Source organism: Panthera leo, chromosome D1 (genome assembly GCF_018350215.1).
Source record: "Panthera leo isolate Ple1 chromosome D1, P.leo_Ple1_pat1.1, whole genome shotgun sequence".
Taxonomy (NCBI): Eukaryota; Metazoa; Chordata; class Mammalia; order Carnivora; family Felidae; genus Panthera; species Panthera leo.
In genome coordinates, this window is record NC_056688.1 from 22,095,498 (window position 1) to 22,118,365 (window position 22,868).

A 22,868-nucleotide genomic window follows, 5' to 3' on the forward strand; every position below is an offset into this window, starting at 1 on the left:
GATAGTGTAATATAAAGTATGTAAAAGCTTAGACTGGAGCCAAACCATCTGATTTGAAATCCTGACTCCTATTTAACCTTGAGCTAAGTGACCTCAAGCAAATCACCTCACCACTCTGTACCCTGTCCCCATCTGTGTAATGGGGATAGTAAGAGTACCTACCTCATAGGGTTGCTTATGAGGATGACTTAATATTTACAAAGCATTTAGGAAAATGCTTAGAACACATTTGGTAAATATAATGAAAATTGTGATTTCAGCCTGTGAGGAATAGAATATTTCCAAGCATTGGGATGGAAACAGAGAATAAAGATTGAACCCTATGAACTATGAAATCCTGTCCAACCTTGACTTTTTGTGCTCCTGTGAGGATAATCAACACTTCATTTCCATACCGTTTCCACATCTGGAAACTTGCTCCTATGTGACAACAGCCAAATACTTAAAGGTTTAAGCCAAGAAGTTATGACAAAATATTTATTATTCGTACGGTAGATGTTAACTAGAGATTCTTTAATGAAAGTTTTACCTTTTTTAGACACGGGTTAGGGAAAAGATGGGTACCAAGAGCTAAAAAAAATAATATTAACCAATGTAGAAACAAGGAGTTGTTTGGCAGCCAAAAATGATCTTTAAGTTATCTGAAGAGGGAGATGTCAGGAATCCCCATGTCAAGTTTGAGCCCCACTAACTAGGGAAACTTTTAAAATCCCTTTCACCTCTCTGCCTGTTGTTCTTCCGTAAAATAATTGCAGCAGGTTTCTTTACATGTTGAATAAAAATCAAAGTAAAATAAAAATTCTTCAACTGAAGCAGCAACGAAATGGTTGATGGAACAGTTTATGTCTTAGAGAAGTTCTAGAACAAGACATGGATTGCTTTACGTTAGAATAAAAACATTGGGGCGCCTGGGTGGCTCAGTCGGTTGGGCGGCCGACTTCCGCTCAGGTCATGATCTCGCGGTCAGTGAGTTCAAGCCCCGCGTCGGGCTCTGTGCTGATGGCTCGGAGCCTGGAGCCTGTTTCCGATTCTGTGTCTCCCTCTCTCTGACCCTCCCCCGTTCATGCTCTGTCTCTCTCTGTCTCAAAAATAAATAAATGTTAAAAAAAATTTTTAAAAAATAAGAATAAATACATTAAAAAATAATTTGGCAGCTTTTATCCAGGAATGGTTAGGAAGACAGCTAGACAGCTCAGAGGCTACTTCTTAGGCTAGTCTATCCCACCAGGACTGATGCTTTATACCCAACAGGTACACAGTAGATATTGAATGAATGGCAGTGCATGCTGGATGAAGCATGACTGAATGGCTATGCATTCTCTCATACCTGAACATTGGTACAATAATTTTGATGAATTTTTAGATCAAATAGCTGATACCATGTGTCAGTAAAGAATGCTAATATTACTCCCATTTTTATAAATGAGAGATTTAAGGAACTTGTCAAAAAATGACCTAGGAGGTGTGTTTTGGGGGCTTGAGGGACTTCTAACATATATCACACAGCACCACCTAGCAGACTAGATCAATGTCTCCATTGTGGGGTAGTGTGGCATCACTTTTGTCAGGTTACAATTTTAGCTAATTTAGCTTTTGTCAGGATACAATTTTAAGAGGCTATGAAATCATCTACTTTTTATGTGGAACACTTGATTTGCTCTCCCTCTCCAACTTGTAAACAGTGGGGATCACCACAAGTCTCTCGGCTACAGGATCCCCTCTGGGTAAGGAACAGCATAGCACAACCTGCTCTAAGGCCATTGATCAAAGAATGATGAATGGGACATTAAGATGACCTCTAAGCCCTGTCTCTAGGAAGGCAGTGGGCACAAGGGGTGCCATATTAGACATTGTAGGGGTGGCCCATGTAGAACTCTCAGTGAAATTCACGTTTCAGCCTTCTACTTCTTATCCCACACACAGGGGGTTGGCCACGACTGCTCTGAGCATGAAGGTAGAGAGTAATCTATCATTTCCCCACACTTGGTAGTTACGGATTTGGGATCTATAGGAGGCAGGCCAACCTAAAATACTTTGTACAAAGTATATATTTTTTCCCCTGTCATTTATATCTGTGCAAAACACACACACACACACACACACACACACACACACACACACACGCATTAGGTAGCCGTGGTATTTGGGAAGGGATTTAGTTTCCAACCTTCACACATTTTTCCCTGTGTAAGCAGTCACCCAAAACTTCATAGCTATTATCCATTGATCTCAAAGTTGGACACCTTTGTTTGGGAATAAAAAAGGATGATTCAAGGTCAAGATCTACAAGTTTTCCCAGATTTGATCTGTCAGCAAGTCTCTCAGGAGGTGACAAATGGCAGCCCGTGCTTGTTAGGAGTCCGTGCTCCACTTGGGCTGGTTCAATGTCTCTGCACAGAGACTCACAGGTATCTGGAAGCTTCAGTGCAAGTGTTCAGAGAGGAGGACAAAGCCTGACTCCCAGCTTGCCCAACTTCCCTCCATATGTTTGCATTCTCCTTTCTCCCCTCCAATCTGGTTGGAGGGATATTTCTTCTTTCCTTACCTGTGGGCCCTAGGCTAGATGAAGAGATGATTTCCTTTGAATGGTTCTATGGCAAAGCCTTATCTGCAAAGGTTTTCTGAACTGAATAAGATACAGTTCAAATGCAGAAATAAATATATCTGGCCCTCACCAGCCCATGACTCCCAAAAGTCACCCATTCTCTCCTCTTTTAACTTAGAACTTAGCCCCCACTGGGGTGGTGGATTGGATCTTCTCTACACTGACAAGAGGATCCAGGAGAGAAAGTGAAGGAGATGTGGCCCTGACTTCCTCAAGCTCTCAAAGTCCCACAAAGCTCAGCGTGTTTTCTTTTCAGTCCAGAGACAGGCCCTGGAGTCTGTTACGCCTGGGCACACACACTGGATGTTATATGATGCCTGGGCAAGTTAGTTCATCTCCTTAAGCCTTAATTTTTTTCTACTTTAAAACGGAATGATAAAAATAGATAATAATCTATAATAATTACATATATAACATACATATTATATATATAATCTTTAAACCTAAAATTTAAATAAATTGGGTTTCAGGGTAACTAGTGTCATATTGGCATAAAGTACGTGCTCAAAGTTCTCCTTCCAACTTGTTTTCTGGTTCTTAATTTTAAGTCAGAAGATCCTTCTTCATTTAGTTCTAGGGAGTCAGGAGAGCCTTCCAAAGTAGAAACAGCCCAGAGCCCCTCCATTTAATGACAAATCTTGGGTGATCTAGGATTTCAGATAGGCATAGAGTTGTATCTATTCCTAGGAACATACATTTCTTACCAGCTTTGCAGAAAGAGCTACAAAGATGAAAAGAAATGATAATAATCCAAAATGGACTTTATAGTAATTAAAGAAGGCACACAAAGGCTACCAAATCCTGAAAGAATCCAGAGATCCACAGAAACTAGACAAACAGTCAACATTTCCATACCCTTCTTCTAATCCCCAAGCAAACTTGAAATATAGAATATAGACTGAGAAAGTCTTGGCCAAGAGTCTGAGGTGAAAGTCGGTCCTTCGGTTGTTTATTGCTTTATTATAGCAGAGAGAAATGACACCCATTGCTTGTATAGATTCTGTGACACCATATGCACACTGGTCAACAACCAACATCTGGGTAAGTCTTCCAACTCATCACATTAAAATAAGCTTTCGAACTTGGAGTGCCTTTCCTTTCCAAATGATCCCAACCTTGTAACTAAGAATCTTGTGTATTATCAAAAGGATGAGATTCTTCTGTCTACTGGACAGGGGAAGCCAAAGTGCTCCTTTTCCCAAAATCCACTTAATGATGTCTTGATTGAAAATCTACCAGAAGCACATCACTATCTTTATTTCCCTGTCAAAACAGAAAACCCGAGGAACAAGTGCTAAGAAGATAGCAGTATCCCTCGGAAGATGGTGAGAATCGCCTCTGCAGGGCCAATTTTCCAACCCCATTTTTGGAATCCAGGATTCAAGAGATTTATCCTAGTCATGAATGGATATTTCTCTGATCTTAAGGCATGAAGGCTGTCAAAACAAGGCTCTGAACAGTACCTTTCTGCTCATTAATGACATCAAAAGCGAAGGACAGAACAGGTCTTGGCTTTCTTGAATAGTGCTCAGTAGGACCGCAGTGGTTTGGCATAGATTGGCTCCAGGATATGATGAATGAGAACCAAAAAGAGGCCTCCAAGGAAGACAGCAGTGAGAAAAGCCAGCAGGACATAGCGGCCAATGAAAAAGGAATCCACAATCTGCAGAAAGAAACATCAAAAAGGAAATTACTATCACTTCAGCACCCTGGTTGTGCTCATCTGAAATCTTTGATGAATGGGCCCAGAGTCTGTTTGTATTTGTGACTTCCAGAAACATCCTGATCTGAGTCTCTTCTGTAAATGGTTGGGAAATAACTCCCTGAGCTGGAAATACAAGATAAAGAAAAGATTAATGAAGTACAGGGGGGAAAAAAAAGGCTCGATATAGGAGGTTTCATAAACACTCCAAAGACCTTAGATGAGCTCTTTTATGTTCTGAAATCAGTTATCTGAAGGAGTTCATGAGAAGCTTGCTTCCTTGGTCTTAGAAAGTCTCATTTTTGTTGTTGTTAACTTTTTATTATGGAGAATTTTAAATATATATAAAAATATAACAGCATAATAAACCCCCCTGTATCCAAGATCGAAGCCCCCAACTCATCAACCTGCTGCTGTTTCAGGAGGGCTCATTTTCAAAATGGAAAGGTGATTATTGAAAATTTTCATCAGAAGTGTCCTGAACCCTAACATTCATAACCCAGTACTCCAAGGGTTAGGTTAAATGGCCTTTTGCCTGAGACACTAAAATCCTTACAGGATAAATAACGTGCCCTAATCATACAGTTGGCTGTCTGGCAACCAGTCATACTTGAGGCCCCAAAGCTGTTGGTCTTTGCTGACAAAACCTACACTTCAGAGTTGGCTCTGCCCACTTGTCCACTGTCCACTGCCAGGGCTCTACTCTCCCCAGACCCAAATGGTGGTGCTTAAATTGGGACAGGAAAAAACAACTGAATTTATCGATCTAATGGAGAGGGAATATGAACCAAATGACAGGGTGATTTCACAGCTTCCCAAAGGGAATAGAATCGCAAATACTTGAAAGGCAATGGAGGTAGACAGGATAGTGACCCAAAAATGTCTACATCCTAATCTCCAGAAATGGTGAATATGTTAGATTACATGGCAAAGGAATTAAGGTTGCTGATTGGCTGACCTTAAAATAGGGAGATTAGCCTGAGTTATCCAATCCAGGTGGGCCCGGTCTAATCACATGGGTCCTTAAACATGGAAGAGCGAGGTGGAAGAGAAGGTCAAAGAAAGAGATGTCAAGATGGAAGTAGAGTCAGTGGGATGTTACCTTGCTGGTTCTAAAGATGGAGCCAGGGGGCCACTAGCCAAGGGTGGACTCTAGAAGCTAGGAAGGGCAAAGAGACAGATTCTTCCCCAGAACCTCCAGGAAGGAGTACAGCCCTGCCAACCCCTTGATTTTAGCGCAGTGAGGCTGCATTTGGACTTCTAACTTACAGAACTGTAAGACAGTACATCTGTGTTGCAAACCTAAGTTGCTGATTTGTTACAGCAGCAATAGGAAACTAATACAGTGGCAATACACAAAGTACCTGTCAAGTCCTAGTGCTGCTCTGATTGCTGAGATCCAAAGATACCAAGAAGAAAAGGGCCGCTCCAGAGATTACCCCAACAGCCAACTTACAACAAAGGTCAGTTTGATAAAACAGCTTTAACATAACTTTGACCTTGGCTCCAGTACTGAACAAGTCTCTTGCGGGCTACATGTTTGCTCGTTTGACACGTTTCACTTTTTAATTAGCCAATTAGCAGGCCTTGGGTGCAGAAGGCCCAGGTCATGTATTATTGATACAGTATTGAGCCAGGCTGCTGCAGGGGCCAGTTCTCAAAACCTGAAAATGAGAACACCAATTCTGCTGGCCACGCTGAAGGACATATTTTGCTCAAACCTCATTCTTGTCTCCTGGGTCTGAAACTCCTATGACAGAGGATAGAGGGATTAAATTCGAAACAGTGTTTGCTCTGTGTCCTTCTTCGAATATTCACATCTGCAGCAATCCAGAAATATAGTTGCCTTCATCACTCTCTCCCTTTCAGACAGGGAAATGGAGGTGGGAGTCTATTCCTGGCTCCCACACGTGGTACTTACACTGACAGGGTGGTTTTCAAATGCTGATAAACACCTGAGGTGTATGGAAACAATTCCTTAAATTTGTGTGGTATTATGTTCCTTGGACTTTTCAGTGCAAATTGCCTCCCTTTTGCCGGGACTAGTCCTAGATAGAGTTAGAAATGTGTTCCAATTTTAGTTCAGAAGTTGTATAATTTTGTGTACTGTTGTCTGGTGTCAAATACTCACCCATGAACTCTCTGGGATGGCCCCCAATATTCTGTTGAGTCCCCAACAATGAAGGTTTTGCAGACAGACCTCAGCTTGAATCCTTGCTCTGCCTCTTCCCATATATGTATGACCTTGGGCAAGTTACTTTAACCTCTTATAGCCTCAGTGTCCTTACCTATAAAATGGGGATAATAACAGCACCTACTTCATACTATTTAGGCTTGTCTTAAGGTTTAAGTGAGATCATGCAAACAACGTGTTTAGCAAACAACCTCACGCACAGTAACCCCTTAAACAATATCAGCTATTATTACCACTTTAAAAATGAAAATGGGGGGCTGGGAGGAGCTGCTAGAAGGTAGATGGGAGGTAGGAAGTCAATGCCATTACCAAGATCTGAGGGTAAAGTCAGAGCCCCAGCCCAGAATGGACTAGAATAGGTGGGGTCTCCAGAGAAGGGCTATGAGAGAGAGGTTAACAAGCCCCCTAGAGAGGTGGGTGCTGGCGGATGGTGTTCCAGGAACTAGGGCCAGCTGATCTCCCAGACTACTGTCAGTACTGAATTCACCTGTCTCTACAATTACTGCTTTCCACAGAAATTCTCTTTCCCCACTGATCTCTACGGAAAGTACTCTCTTCACATCACAAGTGGAGAAAATCAAACACGGGGAGGGCAACCCCGAGGGCACTGCATACACTTTGGCCAGGATCCGACTTCCTGAGCCCAGACTACCAGGATGAGGATGCTTTCATTTCAGGGCCAGGCCCTGTTCCTGTTCCTAACTCAGGGCCTCCTCTCCAGCCCCACAGGATCAGGTGGCTTTTGGATACACTGCTTGTTCAACTCGATGCACAGTGGGGATGCACTCCAATCAGGCAAATAACTGCCCAGTGGTCTTGCACGTGGGAATCAGAGTGAGATTCCCAGTCTGGGTGGAAGGAGAGGGGAATTTAAAACTCCCTCTCGGCTTTCCCCACCTTTGTTTTAACTTTACACTTCTAACACATGTCGGCCGACCTGACATTGGGGAACACCTCAGGGCAGGATGGAGGTCTAGACTGAGAGAAGCAAGAGTTATAACTCAGGAGGGCAAAATAAAACCAATAGTTTTACCTTCATTTCGACCTCTGGGGCTGGGACTTCACTGGCTCGAGGGAAGACCAGCAGAACTGATGTGATGATCAGAGCACCGAGGAATACAAAAATGACAGAGAACCTGGGGTCAAAAGACAGAATGTCACAAGCACGCTTTACAGATTCCTCTCTAATCAGTGAGGTCTGGACTGGCTCTTCCTTGGAGCCAATATTCTAAGTTTCAGTCTATTAACAAGGCCTAGAGACCTGCTGTCCACACTGTCCAGCGAATTTAGAAATGGTCTCTCCTTCATCCCAAAGCCCTTCTTTCTAGACAGGTCCCCAGCTGGATTCATTCCTATTTATTCCCATAATTCCCAATTCCTAAGAATTGGAATTGGTAGTTTTAATTTTTGCCTCTGCAAAAAATGTCATAATCATGAAAAATCAAAGCAGCCCTCCCCTCTTCTCAATCTCTCAGTTTGTTTTCAGACTGGAATACTTTGGTAAATCACATAGTTCGCTGCTTCATACCGATACTGTCTGGCCAGAGCACAGCTCTATAGTGTTGTTAAAGTCAGTGTTCTGAGGCCAGTGCCCGAGAGAGAGCCAGCCCAAGCCCTTGGTGCTCCTGAAGTGTCCCTAGGCCCAGGTTAGAGCCTCAAGACTGGACTTGCATGTGCCCTAAGTCTGAACAATTAAGAAACACACACACACACACACACACACACACACACACACACCCCAAGAAATTCACAGGCAGCAAAAGCAGATTTCCTTTTCATCTCTCGTGTCCCCCCATCTCCTCTACCGTGAAAACTAGAAAACACCACTTCCCTTCTCTCACCTCTGCTTCAAAGCATCAATAATACAGTCAGTGCTTATGACAACAGGTTAAAATACAATTCATTCAAACTGCCAGTAATTGCAAAAATGGTCTTCTGGATTCTAAATGTTTAATAAGCATCAGCGATTTCGCTTCTAATTGCTTTTACCTTGGACTCTCAGCTGGAGAGAAAGCCTTACCTCGCTACACCGGACGCTCTGGACAGCAGCACACACAGCAGCAGCACTAACACCCAGAGCAGGGCTAAGATGAACACGCCAGCCCCCACTCCGAGCACTGTGCCAGCCATCTGTGGGAGAAAGGAAGCATAAGCACTGCACCCCAGCTCAGCCCTGGGGCCTTCCCACCACCATAAAGTGTCTGCCCTCTGTGTGCAGGTACTGCCAGTCTTCCACACACTCCCTGCTTTTATAATGGTGTTCAGACAAAAACAAATACAAATACACATATAAACACAAATACAAATACAGAAAGTCCAAACTCATTATGATGAACTTCTGATGACTGGTGTGATAGGATGCATCAGTACGGGTCTTTGGGAATGTCCAATCCCTCAACAGGAATTAGAAATTTAAAATCCCCAAACCTTTCTTTTCAGTGAGGACAGAGAGGTTGCTTTTTGCTCCATGTGGGTCATTTCAAATTTGGTATGTGAGTTCTAGTTTGGCTTCCCCAACCCACAGCATCAAGCTGAACTCGCTCTTGATATAAAATGCTAACAGAGGGCTGTGAAGGCACCAGGACTCAAGTCAAGCACTACGGAGCCAATGTGGAAGTTGAAGCCCTCAGGCCAAGTCTGTGGTGTGAGCTTTGACTCCCCAGACAGTCACAAGACAGAAATGTCCCACTCTATGGTTGAGTTTTTATTCATAAAAGGAAGCAAACTCCTAAGTCCTTAAAGACAGCGATGATGAAGAAGAGAGGAGCCGCCACTATTTTGAGCATCCACAGTTTGCTAAGTACCTTACACACATATTTCATTTAATCATGGAAGCAGGCTTCTGAGGTAGATATTATTATACACGTTACAGAAGAGGTAACTGAGGTATAAGGTGAAGGGATATGTGTTTACAAACCAGTGGCTTACAACAAAACATTGTTCTCTCATAGTTCTGGAGGCCAGAAGTCTGAAATCAAGGTGTCAGCCAGGCCCAGCTTTCTCCAAAGGTTCTAGGGGAGAATGCTTCCTGGCTCTTATAGCTTCTGGAGGTCCAGGCATTTCTTGGCTTGTGGCTGCATGGCTCCAGTCTCTGCTTCCGTCTTCCCATGGCCTTCTCCTGTGTGTCTCTGTCTCCTCCTCTTCTGTCCCTTATGAGGACACTTATGGTGGATTTAGAGTCCCCCTGAAGAATCTGGTTTGATCTCATCCTCAAGATCATCAATTATGTCTGTGCAGACCCTTCTTCCACATAAAGTCACATTCAGTTTCCAGGGATTAGGAGGTGGGCACAATCTTTTCAGGGGCCACCATTGGACCCACTCCACTGATTCTATAGCACCTCCCCCGATCCTCCCCTTCTGGATCAGAGACAAATCTTAAGCAAATAAATTCCTCCTCAGGTGATGGTTTTCTTTACCCTGATGGTCTAAATACCACAAAAATTATGATCTATGAGAAGTTCTGTTATAAAGACATTGGAAAGATCAGAAAGGAAGCCCTAAGCATGAACTGTCAAAAAACCAAACAAACACTTATTCAATCAACATCTATTATGTGCCTACCATGTAAAGCATTGTGTCACAGTCTGGGGATCATGAGGGTAAATAAGACATACCTTGTGACAGAAGCTGCAGGCCCCCTGGAGAACACCGCCATGTGAACAGCTCTCCACACCATATTGTGATAGGAGACAAGGTACGGTGGGAACTAAGACAGTGAGGAGGGCTTTACCAGGGAGGTGACTTCACACAGACCCCTTTGGGGAAGAATCAGTGCGGCAAGATGACGGGTAGGAATGGGGTGGGCAGAGAGAGGAGTGGCAGCAGATGAGGCTGGGCTCCCACTTGCCTCTCTAACTGGGGCACACACACCCCCATTCGAGCACATGGTTTCATCTTGGTAATTCTAAACTGCCAGGTGTTCCCCACCTCTGGCTCCTTGTACTTGCTGTTTCCACTACCTGGAATTAGCCCCCGGCCCCCAACAAGCCCTCTAGTATTTGCACTGCTGGCCTCTCCTCATCCTCCTGATTTTAGCTTTAAATGTAACTTCCTCAGAGAGGTCTCACGTGTCGGCTCTCGCTAAAGTAACCCCCAAACAACTGCTCTCCATCACTCCTTATTTCCTTCAGGGGACGTTTCACTAACTGTAGTTCTCATTTTTACTTATTGTTTACAGGCTGACTTTCTGTGTCTCCAGCCAGTATGGTGAACTCCAGGAGGGCAGAGACATTATTTCTTGCTCACCACAGTATCCCCAGCTCTCACCACTGATGTTATGAGCAAGAAATATTTGTTGGATGAATAAATGAAGCAGTGCTAACAAGTCCACAGAAATCAAGTAAGGGGGTGATAGGATCATACTTAGCTTTAGAAAGATGACTGTAACTTCTGGTCGATATGCTGGACAGACCTAACAGGGAAAGTACCTCACACAACAGTGAACACATAGAAATGCTTAATAAAATAGAGCAAAAAGAATTCAATACACAGTGGAGCTCAGAAGCAATAAAGGAAAATCCTTAAGCGCTATAAATGAAAGTGTAATTCAAAGCCTGAGTGTAAGCAGGAGCTGAGCCCAAAGGTCTACAGGGTACCAAAACCAGCTGCAGACCTTTGCAGTGGTCCTCTCCTAGACAGATGAAGTCTTAGACCCATGATACAGAGAACTGAAAATGAGACAAGGCATCAACAGCATTATTGATAATAGCCAAACTACAGAAAGGCCCAAGTGTCCACTGACTGATGAATGGATAAAGAAGATGTGTGTGTGTGTGTGTGTGTGTGTGTGTGTGTGTGTGTGTGATGGAATATTACCCAACCATCAAAAAGAATGAAATCTTGCCATTTGCAACAACATGGATGGAGCTACAGTGCATTATGCTAAGTGAAATGATAAGTCAGCCAGAGAAAGACAAATACCGTAAGATTTCGTTCACATGTGGAATTTAAGAAACAAAACAGATGAACATATGGGGGGGGGAGAAAAAAGAGAAATAGACACAAATCATAAGAGACTCTTGATGATAGAGAACAAACTGAGTGTTGATGGAGGGAGGTGGGGGGGATGGGCAGATGGGTGATGGGTATGAAAAAGAGTACTTCTTATAATGAGCACTGGGTGTTGTATGTAAGTGATGAATCTCTGAATTCTACTACTGAAACCAATATTGCACTATATGTTAACTAACTAGAATTTATTTTTTTAATATTTATTTATTTTGAGAGAGAGAGACAGTGTACATGAGTGGGGGAGGGGCAGAGAGAGAGGAAGACAGAGAATCCCAAGCATGCTCCACACTGTTAGTGCAGAGCCTGATGCAGGACTCAAACTCATGAACCTTGAGATCATGACCTGAGCTGAAATCAAGAGTGGGACACTTAACCAACTGAGCCACCCAGGCGCCCCATTAACTAACTGCAATTTAAATAAAAATTTGAAAAAATAAGAAAAGATCAAGGCTTAAAGCTAAGCCCTGAAAGGCCTCACCTCTCTTTGAAATAGGGACTAAAACATCTGCTGATGACTTAGGTTGGAAGAAAGTTGGCCAAGGACCTCAGGCCATGGATGAAAAAAGAATAACCCAAGAGGAATCTGATTCCTAATCCCACACCACATGCAGGTGTGGGGTTCAAATCATACTACCAAAGTGCTATGGGAATCGCAAGTAGTAAGGTCAACATAAAACCAGTCCAAAAGTGAGAAACCCATAAGAGCCCGGCAGAGACAACTGAAACCTTTCCGTAGGGATGCTGCACAAGTCGGCATGCAAGGCTCCTGTGAGACTGGGTATAAAGTAAAGATGTTTTCGGACATACAAAGACTGAAATGGAGCTCACCTGTCATAGGTGTACTGAGCAAGCATGAAAATGAACCAAGAAAGAAGGCATGAGATGTAAGAAGTAATGGTGAGAAGGATACTGGGAAATATTGATGGTAAAGATTTCTGTAACGATAAGAAGGGCACACTTTTTGAAGAGTTAAAAACAAAGAACAACAGCAACATATTTATGGATATGTCTCCTCAGGCAAGGAAACCAAAAGCAAAAAGAAAATATTGGGACAAAATAAAAAGCTTTCGTACAACAAAGGAAACTATCAACAAAACAAAAAGGCAACCTAGTGAATGGGAGAAGATATTTGCAAATGATATGTCCTATTAGGGGTTAATACCCAAAACATGTAAAGAACTATAACTCAACACCAAAAAACCCACTCTAATTAAAAACTGGGTAGGGGCGCCTGGGTGGCTCAGTCAGTTAAGCCTCTGACTCTTGATTTCTGCTCAGGTCATGGTCCCACGGTTCATGAGATTGAGCCCCATACTGGCCTCTGCACTGACAACAAGCCTGCTTGAGATTCTCCCTCTCCCTCTCTCTCTGCCCTTCCCATCTCATGCTCTTTCTCTCTCTCTCTCTCTCTCAAAATAAGTAAATAAAAACATTTTTAAGAAAGAAAAAAAAAAAGGAGAGGACATGAAGAAACATTTTTCCAAAAAAGACCTACAGATGGCCAACAGACACATGAGAAGATGCTCAACATTACTCATCATCAGGGAAATACAAATCAAAACCACAATGAGATACGACATCACACTAACCAGAATGGCTGGGATTAAAAAGACAAGAGATAGTAAGTGTTGGTGAGGATGTGGATAAAAAGGAAGCCTCATACACTATTGGTGAAACAAATTGGTACAACTACTGTGGAAAATGGCACAGAGGTTCCTCAAAAAATCAAAAATAGATATATCATATGATCTGGGGCACCTGGGTGGCTCAATCGGTTGAGTGTCCAATGCTTGATCTCAGCTCAGGTCATGATCTCATGGTTCAGGAGATCGAGCCCCACCCTGGGCTCTGGCTGACACTGTGGAGCCTACTTAGGATTCTCTCTCCCCTGTTTGCCCCCTCCCCAGCTCATGCTCTCATGCTCTCTCTTTCCTCACCTCTCAAAATAAATAAACTCTAAAAAAAAAAGAAAGAAAGAAAGAAAGAAAGAAAGAAAGAAAGAAAGAAAGACCGTATGACTTAATATTTGGGTATGTACCCAAAAAAAATGGAAACACTAATTTGAAATGATACATGCACCCGTATGTTTATTGCAGCATTTATTTACAGTAGCCAAAATATGGAAGCAACCTAAGTGTCCATCAATAGATGAATGGATAAAGAAGATGTGACACACACACACACACACACACACACACACACACACACACTGGAATATTACTCAGCCATAAAAAAGAATTAAATCTTGCCATTTGCAACAACATGGATGAAGCTAGAGAGGATTATGCTAAGTGAAATAAACTAGAGAAAGACAAATAACATATAATGTCACCATATGTGGAATTGAACAAACAAAACAAGTGAACAAACAAACAAAAAAACCAGACTCTTAAATACAGAGAACAAACTGGTGGTTGCCTTAGGGGAGGTAGGTGGAGGGTGGGTGAAATAGATGAAGGGAATTAAGATCCCACAAATCATGAGATGAACTGAGTTGAAATCAAGAGTCAGATGCTTAACCAACTGAGCCATCCAGGTGCCCTTAGATTTTTTTTTTTTTTAAACCAGCTCTTTGCAAGGAAAGCAAAGGCTGCTAATAAACAGATTGAAAAAGCAAATACAAACAAAACAAAAACAAGGGGACAGGGGAAATGGGGTGATGTTGTTCAATGGATACAGAATTTCAGTTCTGTAAAATGAAAAAGTTCTAGAGATCTGTTGCACAACAACGTGAATATACTTAAGACTACTTAATTGAACGTTTAAAAATGGTTAAGATGGTAAATTTTATGTGTTTTTTAACCACAATTTAAAAAAATCTACTGAAACGAGTATCGAGCAAAATAGAATGGAAAGCTTTGAAAGGTATTAATAGCAATATTCACAAAGAGCATAGTGAATAGATACAACTCAGGTCAAATGTGAATCTCAAACAAAGCCTCAAAATATATAAAGCCAAAATCACTGCAATAAATGGACAGACCCACAAATTTAGTGGAGATTTTAGTACCTCTCTCTCAGAAACTTAAAGTGGATATATGAACGGCCAATAAATGTGTGAAAAGGTGCTCAATTACATTAGTCATTAGGAACTTGCAAATGAAAACCAAATTGCAATCCCTCTAGATAGCCACCAGAATGGCTGGGGAGCTACAAACTTCCAGTATGAAATAAATAAGTCACAGTGATTCAATACGTTGTATACCTGAAACTAATATAACATTGTAGGCCAATTATACTTCAATAATAAAAACAAAAAAGGTAGCGCTAAAATATTTGTCAACAGTTATGTGGAGGATGAGAAAGGACAGTTCAAAATTAAATCATCTGTTATCTTTTTGTTCTGGAGGAGGCAACACCACCAAGTGTTGACAAAGACATGGAGAAATTAGAACGCTGATTCAAACAAACCAAGTGTCACAACTTGGGATGACCAGTATCTGGATAGTCAATGGTATTAGGGAATAATTAATTTGTTAAACTGTGGTGACATTGTGGTCGCATGGCTAAAAGATATATATCACCATCTTTTAGCCATGTGACCACATTTATATATATACATATACATACACACACACACACATACACACATACATACATACACATAACACAGAGAACAGAAAATTGTGTCTGGGAACTTCATAATTATCCAGGGAGAGGAGGGAAGGGGAGGGTAACATGAAATAAGACTGGTCGTGGGGTAATTGTTGAAGCTGGATCATGAGTACACAAGTGTTGGCTCTAATATTTTTTATACTTTTGAATGTATTTGAAACTTTTGTAATAGAAAGATATGTGTGTGTATAAGTAGGAATAAATCCAAAAAAAGGTGTGTATGGTTTTTACAGCAAAAATTGTTCAACTTTATTAAAAGGTATATATTTTTAAAGGCCCTAGGAGAGTAACAAAACAGACCCGAACAGAGAAATAACCTACCTTCCTGGACAGAATGGTTCAATATTAAAAGATCTCAATATCAGTTCAATGCAGTTCTAACCAAAATCTCAAAATAAATTTTTGTGGAACTCATGGAACTTGAAAACGGATCCTCAATTCATATGGAAGAGCAAAAGCCCAAGAATAGCGAAAACAATTTTGAGAACTAGGATGGAGACTTGCCTTTCTTGTTACCAACTGCCGCAAGACACATTATAAAACCAAGGTAATTAAAACAGTGTGATATGGCATAAAGACACATGGATCAGCGGAATAAAATAGAGAATCCAGAAACAGATCCGTGTATTTATGAGAACTTTGTACAGGACAGAGTCGGCTTGGCTTCAGCAGGTAAAGGATTTCATAGATGGTGTTGGGACAAATGATTATCCAATCAGAAAAGAGTAATACTCGACCTCTACCTTATATCCTATACGAGCCAATTTTAAATGGAAAGTAATTCATAATAAAGCAGCATATGCTTAAATATACAAATGTTCAGGCTGACTACACTAGAATACATAATGAAGTACAGCAGTCAGATGCTTGCACCTAAACTTAGAATCGCCACGAACGCAAAAGCTACAAATGCAGGCTCATGCAGGTGTGTTGTATGGCAACTCAAATACCACGAGCTGGGCTGCCTTCGGTTATGCGATCTTCTCAAGTGATGAACAACTCTTGTTAAAGTTCCAAAACACAAGTAAGTATAATTTCCCCTTGATTTACATTTGAGTTGCATTCCTGGAAATTTTACTATAGCAAGCTGTGCCAAAAAAAAAAAAAAAAAAAAAAAAAAAAAATATATATATATATATATATATATAAAATGTTTATATGAAAAATGGAGTTAGGCTCTAGGCTCAGATTGTAAATGGCTACCCTGTGGGACACTCAAAAATTGTGCAGGATGCAGGACAGTTCTTCACTGCAGAACATCTAGCATCCCACCCTGCTCTGTAAACCCCAGTAATGCCGCCAAAATCACAATTATAACCAAGTATGCTCTCACAAATTCCAAAATGACCAACAGGGCAGTACCATCCCCTTGGAGAACCACTGTTCTAGAAAAACTCTTGCATTAAGAGACATGTACAGGGATGTTTATTGCAGCTTTTTTCATAATAGCAAAACATCTGAAAAAACGTTAGGTGTCCACCAATAAGGGAATGGATACGATGTTACACTCAGAAGAATGGATACAACATTATACTCATAAGAAACACTTAGAATAAATGAACTTTGCTATCTGTATTGATATGAACGTATCTCAAAAACAATGTTGAGGGGCGCCAGGGTGGCTCAGTTGGTTGAACGTCCAACTGATCTTGGCTCAGGTCATGATCTCGTGGTTCGTGGGTTCAAGCCCCATGTTGGGCTCTGTGCTGATGGTGCGGAGCCTGCTTGGTATTCTCTGTATCCCTCTCTGCCCCTTCCCCACTCACAATCTCTCTCCCTCTCTCTCTCTCAAAAATAAGTAAGCATTAAAAAAATTCTTTTTAAATGTTGAGTAATAAAAGCAAATTACAAAATGAAGCCCACAGTATGACACTACTTGTATTTTTAAAATTAAAAAAAGCAATTTATATCATTTATAATGTACAGATATACCACAGAAATACAAATACATAGGCATGAATGATGTACAACAATTTCAAAAGAATGTTTGCCTCTGGGAGGGAAGAAGGGAGGAAGGTAAATGGGGCCAGAAAAGAGAACAAAAGGGATCTGAGGATTAAATCTGGGATGTTTTATTTATTTAAAAGAAAAAACTGAAGCCGAGATGCCCAAATGTTAATGTTTGTTAATCCAGTTAATAGGGCATAGGTATTCATTATACTACCCAGTGTGATTGTCTGTTTATGAAATTTTTGAGATAATTCTTAATTTTTAACCAGGTAGCTGGTGGCTCAGTGCACATGAATCAAAATCAGAGACCAGAGATTAGTGACCAATAGGGGACTCTCTGGGTAAGGGATGATGAGGGTCTGGACTCCTGCCTTACCTGTGAAAATGGAAGGGGGTGGAGAGAAAAGGTGTTAGAGAAGACTCAGGTTTCCTGCTTGGTTGACTGAGCTGACTTGTACTACCCTAACAAGGTAACTAGTTAAGTTTAATTGCTGCTGTTTTGGATACTGCACAAATAACCTATAAAACTTGGACCAACTCTAACACCTAGAATACAGGCAAGTGGTAGCCGAAGCTGGTTCTATTAGAAACATTGTGCTTCAATCCCCCATGGAAGCTTAAATGTTCATGAGACATTGGGGTCCATTTAGGACATGGCTTTAAAGTAAGGAGATAAATATCCCCAAGTTCTTATAGGAATGAGGTTCATCACAGGGTGCCTGGGTGGCTCAGTCGGTTAAGCATCTGACTTCGGCTCAGGTCATGATCTCAGGGTTCGTAGGTTGCAGCCCTGGTTTCGGCTCTGTGCTAATGGCTCGGAGTCTGGAGCCTGCTTGGGATTCTGTGTCTCCCTCTCTCTCTGCCCTTCCCCCACTCGCACTCTGTCTCTCTCGCTCTCTCAAAAATAAAGATTAAAAAAAAAAATTTAAAAATAAGAAGGAGGTTCATCACTTTATAACCAATCTATACATTTTCGCACTAAGCTTGGAAAGGAAAGGCTGGATATAGCATATAGAGTGCTGTTATGGGAAAGGAGTGAACATCTAGTCATTTTATATTGTTAAATTCAGCGTGGGAATAATGCTTGTAATAAAATATGTATTATAAATATGCAAAATGATTAAAACCATGGTGTTTTTGATTAATGTCTAGGACTTTTTCAAACCTGGAGAATGGATGGTTTAGCCAACCTGGTTTCCAAAGTTCATTTACCTAAGTCTATGGCATTTAAAGCAGGTAGACTAGAATCAGAATAAAATAATGTCTCTATTTGAACACCCTGTTTAGTAGCTGACCAGCAGAACAGTTATGAGGACAATTTCCCCCCTCTGTGCTCATGCTGTGAGGTCCTTCTTTGGAAAGAGATTGCCCAAAACTTTTAGAGGTACATAGAGTGCAGTCCTCATTCATTTACCATTGGTTCTTCATACCCTTTCATGCAGCTCTCAGAGAAAACAGAGAGGCATATGTTAAGGTGCTTGACCCCTGCATGTACAGCCTTATAGATTAAAAATACACTGTTCACCACCGCTGTCAATCATGTGTGAGAATAATAATGGCCATTACAAGATGACTTACAGTTCAATACAAATGTGGATTCCATAGAGGGTAACTTGGCCCTAGTGCTGCTGGTGGTGGGAGATAGGTAGTTCACCCATTCCTGGACTGTCACTGGCTCAAGCCCTTGAAGGCAGAAAACAGGGATTACAGGGGTGAATGGCCCTTCTTCGAGGAATCCTTTTCCCTTTCCTTTATAGCCTTCCAAACCTTCAACTATAATGCGGGGGGGCGGGTATCATTTATTTTTCTACATTAAACATTCCACTACGGCTTTAATTTTAATATATTAGGATAATGCTCTCACCTTTGTAATTAAGTAGAATGCAAGTCTGGGAAAAATCAATCGTGGAGCTACCTAAATGCCATCCATATGACATCATCTCAACGCACTGAGAGAAAAAGGGGATCGATGGATTCAGATCTCGTCCTCCCACCTCCTTTCCTGGGTGGTGTTTGGACTTGAAGGTACCATAGCGACTATTAGCTGCATCACCATGGGCTCTCCGGACAGCAGCACCCCAGTGCTGGAGCGTCAATACCCCAGGAACCAGGGCTCTAGCGTCTCTCCCCAGCCCTGTAGCTGGTTCAAACGGGCGCAGGAAAACCTCGCCCCACGTCTCATTTGAAGAACGTACGCCCAGCTACCTCCCAGACTGGAAAGATGAAGGTCTCGATCACAAGGTATTGGAATCAGGCACTGACATTTCACTTTCTTAGGAGCATGAAAATTAAACCATTCCTTCTTTCCTAATTAATTTCCCAATTAAGTATTTATTAGCCACCGGGCCTTGGGTCCAGATCTACGCTAAGGGTAAGGGTGCTCTGAGAGTCCACGCACAGCCACCCACCCACGCTTTCTTCCATACTCCTGAGCCCCAGCCTCCGCCATTCTCCCTTCTCAGCCGCCCCCACTTTTCCCACCTCCCCCTCACCTGGCTCTCCTTCTCCCAGGTCCCCTACTCACACCTCACTGTCCGGCCAGTTCCAGCCCACAGGGGCTTTGATCTACTTACGACGAATCACAAGTGGGTTTTCATCCAGGCGATTCCAGATCCGCTAATCAGCGCCACTCTTTCAACGCCCAGTTTCCTTCTTATTTGCTTACGTCCACAGGGCCTCCAGGCAACGCGGAGCGGGGTGGGTGGGCACGTCGCTCTTCTTTACGCCCTCCGATTGGTCGGTGCTTTTGGTCGAGACTCAAGTTAGATTGGGTCGAGGCAGTCCTGACTCCGCCCCCGTCCCATCCCGTTGTCAATCATACTATCCTTTAGGTAACCCACAGGACCATTGGTCAGTCCTGCCTGGGGGCGGGTTGTCAGGCGAGGGAGAGCTGCTTCTCTCGGCCTCGCTGTTACCATGGAGACTGTACAGCCAGGTTGCGTAGCGCAGGAAGGCGACCTCTTCCCCTCATGGAAAAGTCCGGAGATTTGTACGGCAATCTATACGTTAATGTCTGTTTCGGATTCTGATAGACATCTCAGTCCCCGACACAGTGGTTCGGGTGGGGCTCGGGACTCTGGGGGCAAGTCAGATTAGGCCTCGGAGAGGTGGGGTGAGGCCCAGTCATTAAGGGTCCCTAAACCCCACCCCCACCCCGCGAAGGGAACAGAGGCCGAAGCACAAGTTGTGACAGCATCATGTTTTCATTTGTCCTTACCTCGCCCTATTTTATTTGGGGTTATTCTTCCGTCAGCCCTAGGAAGTAGACTATGGCCAGGGTCATTTTTCTCACGGGGCAGACTGAGGAAGCAAGGTCGGGGTCATAAAGTAAATCTGTAGCCACACCTCCAGGCAGCTGGAACTGCACTTACCTGACTGCAGACTAAAACTTGCCGTGATTTTGCTCCAAAGCTATGTATGGCTGTTAGACCAAAACATCCATAAATCAGGCCAACCAAAGGAAATAGGACAGAGGACGCATGCTCCACTGCTGAATCAGGAAGCGAAAACAGACAACAATCAAAACAAACAATACCAAATTTGAGAACTACAGTATCTGAACCTTTGACCTGAGACAAAGTTCTGAAACATCGTGAAGCAAACCATTCTTGGAACACTGAATCTGTGATTTAGGGAATTTAGCTCCCAGGTCATAGCTTTATGAGTAAAGTGGAAGAAGATGGTTGAATTCCACTGAATGTAAGTCTCAAATTTACTCTACTTTCAAGGTTTCGTTTGCAGTCGTATGTCTTAACCAACTACTTCTTACGTGTTTAACAACATCACCACTGGCCCAATGAGAAGCTTTGAGGTGAAGAAAGCCATTGTTTTAATTAATTCATTCCATTGGAATTGAGTGTTAATTGTAGCTAGGCACTGGTAGGGACTCTGAGGGTGCAAAAAATTCCATGTGATTCCTGCCTTCCTTAACAGGCTGTTGTGTTGTTACCACCACCAACATATGAAACACTTAGGAACCACTTTTAGAGAAAATATAACGTGCTAAACTTAAATGCTCCCCAAGATAATAATAATACTTCATATTTGCAGAGCATTTTGTAGTTTTCAGAGCACATCTTCACTTGCATTATTTGGGGGAAATTTGTTTTCGCTGGAGTTAATGGGGGTCTTCATGGTATAGTTAGAACTAATGCTGGGTCCTGGCATATGGGTAGGAATAGAAAAGGTGGAACAGAGATGGAAGGGAATCCAGGGAGAGAAAATAGTCTGAACAAAGAGATGGAGATGAGGAGGACTGAGTATCTGGGGAACAATTTGGAGACTGGTGTAAGCTAGAGTGGAGGCAAATAATGGAAAAAACACTGTTTATTTTATTTCTTAATGTGAAATTTATTGTCAAATTGGTTTCCATACAACACCCAGTGCTCATCCCAACAGGTGCCCTCCTCAATGCCCATCACCCACCTTCCCCTCCCTCCCACCCCCCAAAAGAACACTGTTTAGACCACCTGGTCAGGACCAGTTCTTTGTATTTTGGGAGAGAGAGTGTTTAAAAGTTTGAGATTGGGAAAGTTGACCTTCTTCTATGTCTATTGATTAGGCTGACTTAATTATAAATTAAGAATAAGACATGACTGAGAAGGCCCTCCAAAGCTCTTACATCTTCCTGAATGGATATAACATTTTTGGTTTTCTCTCCCATCAAGGGACCTACCCTGCAAGCCCCATCCCTATTTCACCCCTAACTGGGACAAGGTATGAGTTTTCTGATTAAATAATGATAATCTACCTCTCATTGATATTGGGAGAAGTGCTGTCACCATAGCACTCCATCTTTTGCCATCTCTTAATCAAAGTTCACTCTAGAGAAGATTGATTACTTGACTATCCAATCTTTCTCTTTTCACAAATTGTCTCCTGTGTCAAGTGTTACACAGTGCCTCTCCACGTGGCTCCAAATCTCTGCTGTGTATGTATTGCTAATACTGTGCTTATACATAGGTGATATATGCCTATCATTTAATTACAATTTTCTTTCCTCCTAAACAAACCAAAAAGCTCGAGCAATAACAATAAAAACGAGTGTCTTATTTTCCTCTTTTTTAAACGTGTAAAATCATTTGTTATGCTATCTGATAGAGGTAGGGTAGCAAAAAGAGGTCATCAGGATGTGGCGTGCAAGGAGTGATTTCAGGAGAAGACATAGAGTTGTCTGGTTCATTTTATAGTCATTTTTTTTTCTTCCAGAGAGTCCTGAATTTTTTTATGTACATTTTCTGATGTGTGATTATGTGAGCATTTCTGTAGGTCTGAAAATGTACCCAAAACTTAAGTAATTGTTGGTTATTAGCTGAGACGGAAAAGCGACTATTGTTCTGTCCTGCTAATTAGGCAATTGGGTAAACAAAAATTTCCCCCCGTACTATTGTCTGTTGTTGAACGCAAGTTACTGGCTTTTCAAGCTCATCCAGAATCATCACCATGGTTTTCCAGCTCATAATATTTACCTGATGCTGTAGACCAGGGGTCAGCAAACTGTGATCTGGGGGTCCAATCTGACCTGCCATCTATTTTTTGTAAGACCTGCAAGCTAGGAATGAATTTTATGTTTTTAAATGGTTGGGGGAGAAAAAAAGAGAAAGGTGTGAAAATGATATGAAATTCAAGTCTCAGTGTCTATAAGTAAGGTTGTATTGGAACACAGGCATGTTTGCACAGTATCTATGGTGGCTTTCACTTCACAACAGCAGAGCTGAGTAATTAATACAGAGACTGTATGTCCCGTAAACGTAAAATATTTATTGCTGAGCCCTTAGGAAAATGTTTTGA

The 22,868-nt window shown here is 42.1% G+C and overlaps 2 protein-coding genes across 16 annotated transcripts in view; one reads left to right on the forward strand and one right to left on the reverse strand.

The window, feature by feature from the left end:
- Positions 1-3,532: 3,532 nt before the first annotated feature.
- On the reverse strand, positions 3,533-20,572 carry TMEM218 (transmembrane protein 218). Of its 8 annotated transcripts, none has more exons than XM_042907061.1 (6): positions 20,450-20,572; positions 19,652-19,821; positions 18,657-18,761; positions 8,522-8,631; positions 7,535-7,637; positions 3,533-4,268 (listed from the first exon to the last, which is right to left on the reverse strand). In XM_042907061.1, exons 4-6 carry the CDS (start codon positions 8,629-8,631, stop codon positions 4,134-4,136), a joined length of 348 nt encoding a protein of 115 aa, XP_042762995.1. In that variant the 5' UTR covers positions 18,657-18,761; positions 19,652-19,821; positions 20,450-20,572; the 3' UTR covers positions 3,533-4,133. The 8 variants fall into 8 exon arrangements, with proteins under 8 accessions (XP_042762995.1, XP_042762996.1, XP_042762994.1 ...); XM_042907062.1 differs by lacking the exons at positions 19,652-19,821; positions 20,450-20,572 and adding exons at positions 18,943-19,027; positions 19,571-19,586; XM_042907060.1 differs by lacking the exon at positions 20,450-20,572 and having other exon boundaries at positions 19,652-19,825.
- Positions 19,237-22,868, forward strand: part of PKNOX2 (PBX/knotted 1 homeobox 2) — a 317,612-nt gene continuing 313,980 nt past the window's right edge. For 7 of the 8 annotated variants that reach the window (XR_006194095.1, XM_042907051.1, XM_042907049.1 and 4 more), the window contains exon 1: positions 20,595-20,777. The gene's annotated coding sequence lies outside the window, so the exon portion shown is untranslated. Of the gene's footprint in view, positions 19,320-20,594; positions 20,778-22,868 lie in introns of those variants that run through there. The other variant, XM_042907054.1, reaches the window with a different exon arrangement.